At 44.2% G+C, this 7,278-nt stretch overlaps 1 protein-coding gene across 2 annotated transcripts; it reads left to right on the top strand.

The window, feature by feature from the left end:
• The first annotated feature begins 479 nt into the window (after positions 1-479).
• LOC123106417 (glutamic acid-rich protein) lies at positions 480-1,846 on the top strand. Of its 2 annotated transcripts, XM_044528591.1 has the most exons (4): positions 480-676; positions 1,186-1,242; positions 1,343-1,467; positions 1,540-1,846. In XM_044528591.1, the coding sequence occupies exons 1-4, from the start codon at positions 604-606 to the stop codon at positions 1,636-1,638; spliced, it is 354 nt and encodes a 117-aa protein (XP_044384526.1). In that variant the 5' UTR covers positions 480-603; the 3' UTR covers positions 1,639-1,846. The 2 variants fall into 2 exon arrangements, with proteins under 2 accessions (XP_044384526.1, XP_044384525.1); XM_044528590.1 differs by having other exon boundaries at positions 1,343-1,846.
• Positions 1,847-7,278: the final 5,432 nt, after the last annotated feature.

The following is a 7,278-nucleotide window of genomic DNA, read 5'->3' on the forward strand; positions in this document are numbered from 1 at the left end:
GGGCGGATGCCAAGGTGAGGTGTTTAATGCCGGCCAGCATGTAGACGGACGTGTGGCGCTCGGGGCCCCAGAGTAGGTTCCTCAGCAGGCGCGCCAATTTAACGAGTGTAGGCGGATGGACAGATGATGTTTTAATGCGGAGCGAAGACGCGTGTAACGGGCGAGGCTCTCGGCCGGCATGTGTTTCAATTCCGGCTTCAGTGAGAGGTTACGTCCGTTCTGGGCTGACATGAATGCAGCACTGATCGCTTCGGACAGGAAAGGGTGCGGTGGAGGGAAAGGGTTTTGGGTGGGCCTGTGAGATGCGCCTAGTAAACTGTACTACTATGATGCAATGAAGACTGCATGTGCTTGGGCTGCATGATTGACGTGTACTATGCTACAGTTTTCATGTGCGGGACTGGATAGAAAATATTTCATGACGTGTGCGTATCATTTTTTATGTGTGCATGTTGTGTGCACTGCACTGAATTAACCGTAGCCCATGTGTGCTGTTCAGCCTCTTATAAAAGGATAGAGAATGGGGACTGCGCACTGCACCTATACATTGCAACACTAAAGCTAGCTTTGAGAAGAGAAAAAAGCCAAGAGAAGAAGAAGAAGATGGACAGTGGCGGTTCATCCGGTGGAAACAACCAAGGCAAGAAAAAGGGCAAGAAACGTGTGCTGACCGCTGGTAAGTGAGATCTTTCTTGTTTGATTAAGTTTCTTGCATAACTATGGTTGTATACTACGTACCTGCAATTCTTCGTGAGGAAATATGCTTGATAAGTTTGTGTTCCCTTTTTGTACATTGATTCCCTTTTTCTTTTCCCATATGGTCATGGAATGCATAACTTTGCGCAGATTTAAAGACTAAATATAATACTTGGTCATGTGTACAAGCTTGATTTTTGGTTTTTGGACCTTTTCTTTCTTTTTGAAGAACCGGAAAATAAACCTTTTGAGCTATTCACGTCCCAAGCTCACTTTGTAGTTAACGAGAATTAATATGCTATTCGTGTCCGATAATGCATGGCCTCCTATATAGGAAACGATTTGATCTTCTCTATTCACCAGTTCCTAAAAAATTGTTTGGGCTTGCTAGACATAAATCGTGTCAATATATTTTGCTTGATTACACAAGTTTAATTAGGAGAGGTTAACGATGCATTTGATGTGCATACAAATCTTTCTACCATGCAGAAGAGCTGGAAAACCGGCAGCTTGAGAACGTGCAACCTACCTCTTGGGACGATGAATGTACGTATGGCGCGCCGTGTTTGTTCTCTCTAGGTGCATTTTTCTTAGCTTTGAGTGGACATGCGAATTAATTTTGGTCTGTACTGTGTGCTTCCTGCAGGGATTGTAACACTGAACATCACAGATAATGTGGTGGAGGATGAAGACACTAGCAGCATCGTGAGCAGTTTCTCGACAGACAGCCCCTTCTCGATAGACGCCGAGGAGGAGACTGACAAGGAGGAGGCTGACAATGAGGAGGAGGAGGAGGCTGACAAGGAGGAGGAGGAAGAAGAGGAGGAGGAGGAGGAGGAAGAGGCTGACGGAGACGGTGACAAGAAAAAGGAGGAGGAGGATCAGACTGACGACGATGATGGCGACCAGACTGACGATGGCAATGGCGAGGACCTCAGCTAACTCCAAGCTCTGCTTAAGACAGACTAAATGATTTGCTGGTAATAAGAAGCCTTATGCATCTTCTGGGCAGCTATATTATGTATATCCGAAGCCTTGTTGTGTTAGTATCGGAACCCTGCATGCACGTACGCATGCTTATTTATGTATGTCTGTGTATCACTATGTTTCTGTCTAAAATATGCGAGTGAAACATTCTAATTTGGGGACATTTTATTTGTCGAGTAAATTATGCGTCGCACACATTCTGTCCTGAATAAACTATCCAAGAGAATTAATAATGATGCTCTGCACTTGCAGAGTAAACATTCTTATTACGAATTTACGATGTATGCCTGTGTTCCACAAACTATTTGATCACATTTGATTCCAACAGACTTGCTGATTTCCAAAGAAACAAACTAGCTTTTCCTTTTTCCAACACGGGCAACCCCTTTCCATTTGCGCTCAACGGAGAATCGCCATCGAAGCTCTCGCTACAGGGTGAAAACCTGACCACCTACAACTACAACAATAGAGTTCAGTGAAGTAGAAAGAACTAGAGATAAAAGGACCACAACGCCTAAAGGAGGAGAAAAAAATACAGCACCGCCTGAGGCAAGCAATACACAAGACCCCTTGACCTTGCTATCCTCGACCTCAATAAGTTCCAGAGGGCGGGGGGTTGCTCGGGCGAAACCCTAGCCGCAGCCACCCACCCGGCAGGCGGGCGGGTCCTCGCCTCCTGTCTTCTCCCGCGACGGTAGGCCTCGGCCGAAGCGCGTCCATCGGCCCTGGACGGCAGGCGCAGATGGCGGAGCATGGACGTGGGGTGCTGGACCGGGGTTTTTTTTTTTGAAAAAAATTCTTGATCTATTCATCAACTATCAAGATAGTATAAAGAACACCAGAAATAAAAAATATATCCAGATCCATATACCACCTAGCGAAGATTACAAAAACTGTAGCGAGTGCCGAAGGCGCGCCGCCGTCTTCGCCCCTCCCTCATCGGAGCTGCGCAAACCTTATTGTAGTAGACAACTAGAAAGTCGTCATACCAAGACCTCATAGGACCCACACACCAGAAGAGCAACCGCCGCCGATGAAGAGAAGTGTAGGTCGAAAGAATCCAACCTGTAGACACACGAGCTCAGACAAGCTGAGATAGGATCCATGTGGATCAACTGAAGACAAGCACTGACCGAATCCCGTGAGATCCGCTGGAGACAAACCTCCACACGCCCTCCAACGATGCTAGAAACACCATCGGGACGGGAACTAGGCGGGGAGAATCTTATTCCATCTTCGAAGAGCCGCTGCCACCTCGCGCTCTCTGATCAGGACACAAACCCTACCAAAATTTTAAAAAACTTGAAAAAACGAATCCCTCATGCCAGCTAGGGCTGGGATCCATCACGCCTCCGTGACCCTAAGACCGGCGACGGCATCGGCGGGAGGCACGAGAAACACTAGCCAAAGGCTCGTTCTTCCACGGGAAGAAAGAAAACTCGGCAATCCTTTTGACCACAAGATTATTCCAGATGAGCGTATCAAACCATCATATCTTGTTTAAGAGAAATACAGTCGCAAGCACTTTCATGTTCATCGGTGATTACAATAAGTGGTGATATCTACTACGGACCATGTGCAAGTTATCACATTATTACTGAACCCACATTGCAAGAAACATTTTCTCATAATTTGATAATGTAGAAGTCAATTTCTATAATTATCAACTATTTCACTAAGCTCCCTAGAGGTAAATCGCCTATGAAGCGATTGAGGCGCTGTCGAATCGTTCCCTCACATTGATTTTGACCTGGTCGTCGAAATATCTCAGGTGCGCTGCGTGGGCTGGCTCGTTCTAAGGGCCCGTTCGCCAGTGATGTAGAGGTATAGGCCCATCCTGTTGGTGAGTGTACATCTTTCCTTGTCAATGTAGCAATGGCGTTTGTCTAAAAAAACGTAGTGAGGGCGTGGCGGCTCCAGGAGAGGAATTTCCTAACGGACGCTCTTTCGTCAAGTTTTTTTTTTTTTTTGAGAAAGAAAGATTTCGTCAAGTTGTCGCTGCTCGCACAGAGGCGAGCGACCTGGCAACTGAGATGGGCCGGCCCAATTTTCTAACGTACGCACGCACGCGCTACAGTAGCCTGTTTTGGGAACCTTCTAGAAGGTTCCTGACCGGTTTTCACTGCTTTTTTTTATTTTTTTACGTTTCTTTTTTCTGTTTATTTTTTTCCTTTTTATTTACATATTTGTTTATTATTTCATTTATTCTATTTCTTTTCGAATTCCTTTTTATTCTGCATTTTTATGTTTCTAATTTTGTTTCAGATTTCAAAATTTGTTTGAAAATACAAACAAATTCCCTGTAATTATTTTTTTTCACAAATTTAGAAACAATTTTGATTTAAAAAAATGTTCGCATAGTTCAAAAAAAATTCTCCTTTCTAAAAATATTCTTGTTTTAAAATTGTGTTCCCAAATAGTACAAAAATGTTCGCAAATTTCAAACAACACTATTTCCTTATTTTGTACATAGTTTCAAAATTTGTTCACATATGCAAAAAAAAATCCCTTTTTCATAAAATGTCTATGTTTTCAGAAATTGATCCGTTTTTTCAAAATTTGTTCACCAATTCAAAAAAGTTTCCATTTTTTTAATTTTGTTCACAGATTGAAAAATTGTTCACATCTTTAAAACTTGTTCACGATTCTAAAAATAAGTTCCCATTTTTTAAAAAAGTCGACAATTCTAAATTGTTTCTGTTCTCAAAATCTGTTCAAAAATTCGAAGATGTTAATTTTTTTAAGTGTTCAAAATTGAAAAAATGTTCGCATTTTGTCAAAACTTGATCGTTATTGTCAAAAATTGTTGGGATTTAAAAAATATTCTTGTTTTTTCAGTATTTGTTCACAAATTCAAAAAATGTTCATGTTTTTGAAAAAAAATTCACTATTCAAAAACTTGTTCACATTTTCAAAAAGAATAGTTTTTACCAAAAATTGATCGTAATTAAAAAATGTTCATGTTTTTCAATATTCTTCCACAACTTCAAAATTGTTCCTGTTTTCAAATTTGGTTGCAAATTCAAAAAGTAGCTAACTTTTTTAAAACTTGTGTGGGTTCTGTCAAAAACGTTCGTACTTGTCAAAAATGTAATCAAAATTTACAAGAAAATATCGGAAAAAAGAAAAATAATCCAATCAGCCGGTGTGACTAGGTCTAAAGTGTTCACATTGCCTAAAAATAGTTTCGTTGCTTAAAAAATCAAATCTTGGAGGGGGGCTGCTATGGAGGGATTTGTTGTGCGCGGGTGGTTTCGCTACTGCTTCCTAGAGCGGGGACGAGGGTTTCACTGCGTATTGCTGGAGGAGAGGTCGAGGGGCTCATTGCGGTTTGCTGGAGCGGCTGGCGGTGTGGGCGAGGGTGCTTCTGGCGGCGCTTTTTCGTCCAGGGGCTCGCCGCTGCTGTTGTAGCCCACACCATTGGAGGAGAGCTCTTGCTTCCTCGGCTGTTTCGGCGAACATACGCAACGGCCATGTAAGTTTATTTCCCGTAACGTACTCTTTCTTTGTTTCTGTTGGGCGGTGTTCTTGTGGTGGTTCTTTGCCGTCGGTGTCGTCCGATTTGGCTTTTTGGTTGCTAGGGCTCCAAGAGTTATGCAACCAGTGTCCTCGCATTCTAAAAATCATTGCGCCTCCTATCTGCAGAGTTGGGCTTAATTGGGGGGCTTTGTGTGGTCTTCGCGTGCAGAGGGGGGGCAATTGGGGGAAGTAGTGAAACCATGCATCTGCGGTCATTTGAGAAGAGGCAACTTGGGGTTGCTCTGTCGCCACTCTGTCTGCATCTTTGATGCGTCCCTTCTTGCTTCCCCTCGTTGGTTAGGACAGAGGAGATCAAATTTACCCCAAGTTTGAAGAAAGTTCATGTTGGTTTCTTCTTTTTCTTGTTCTGAGATTGTTGCTCTTGTTTGATTGTTTTGTGCCATACCTAAATCAAACTTTACAATTAGCATATAATCTAATAGACCATATTATTGATTGGGGATTGTATCTAAAGGACTAGGAATGCTTCTGTTATATTTGTGGTTTGGTACTACTCTTGAGCTGGTGCATGACAAGTGCTTCTTTCTTTTTATCCTTCCATTTATTTGTTGTTTGGAAAGAGGAGGTTCATATTATTCTATATAACCCCTTCTTGAAATTTACAAGTAGCATGCTGCATTGATGGCTATTTGCTGCAATAATTAAAGGGACTATGCGTGTTTTTATAGCTACTATGATTTCCCTGTCCAAATATGGATGTATTTTGGTTTGCTTAATTATGAGGTTAATTATCCTTTTGCCCTCAGTGGTGTCCATGTGCTCAGTTTTGCCCTCAGATGCGAATTGTGCTCAGTTTTACCCCTAGTCCATGCACAGCTACTATGACGAGGCCAAACGGTCATATTTGAGTCCATTCCGTCTACCGACGTTAGTGGTTGTGGGTCCGGAACTTATACGTGGGATCGCGTGGACGTGGGTCCGGAGTTGACATGTAGGCCCGTGCAACTAAATCCCCAAATCATTCATAGGATTCTAGCTCACTCTGCCCATCCGCCGGCCGGCCGTCCTACGCCGCAGCCAGCACCTGCCCCGCCACCAGCTGCACGGCCTGCTCCGTCGCTACCGTCCTGTGCCAATGATCCACCGCTACCTGCGACGCCCGCCACCTTCCTGCGATGCCACGGGTGGGGCACCCACCACCTGCTCGACCTGTAGCGCGGCCTCCTTCCGTGCGCCCGGCCGGAGCGCTCAAAGGTGGGGGCTGCTGGAGCTGTTTGAACTAGGAGGAAGAACCCCATGGCGAAATGGCGAGCAGCGGCAACCCCAGAGTATTTGGTGAGGCAGACATCGGGCCGGAGATCCGCCGCGTCCACGACTGGGTTCCCAAGGGGTAAGTCACGCATCCTGTTTAGATTGAGCTTAGTTGTCATTTGAAAAGTCGATTCGAGTAGGTTTGCCCAATTAGTGTGCTGATTGCATCTCTGTTTTTCGTCGGTTAGGATGGAGTTGTGGTTTGCTTTCTTGGTGCACATTAGAAGGGACTGGTACATGTTCGATGCAAAGGATAAGAAGAAATACCAAGGAGGTTTCGATTATCGGTTGCCAATGGCTAGTAATTCGAGTTTCAGACAATTTGGGGAGGTAATTTGTAGCCAATATCCTTGGGGTTTGCTTGATGAAGTGGTATACAAATACTATGATGGGGAAAAGAAATGGGTGACACTTAGTAATGATGAAGAGCTGGCTACCATGTTTGCTAGGCATAAAGAGAAAGATAATTTTCATGTGAGGCAGCAAATTGATGTGCTTGAGCAGGCATTTGTACCTAGGATGACGGGTGCAACATCTCGGGGAGAACCAAGTTGTCGTGATGGCATCTCTAGCCAGAACAATTTAGTTGGTGTATGGCGACGTGGTGGCTCGACAAGTGTGGGCAACGGCAGTAGGGTCCCCCTTGAAGTGGAGCCTGATGACTACAATTGTAGGGTTGATGAAGAGAAGCTATATTATGATGTTATTCGGAATTTACGACATGCACCTTGGGCTGAAAACCAAGATGAGGCTCACAATGTAGTCCGTGTGGATGATGACGCGGTGGGTGAGGATGAAGACCTT

This window comes from Triticum aestivum, chromosome 5A (assembly GCF_018294505.1).
Source record: "Triticum aestivum cultivar Chinese Spring chromosome 5A, IWGSC CS RefSeq v2.1, whole genome shotgun sequence".
Taxonomy (NCBI): Eukaryota; Viridiplantae; Streptophyta; class Magnoliopsida; order Poales; family Poaceae; genus Triticum; species Triticum aestivum.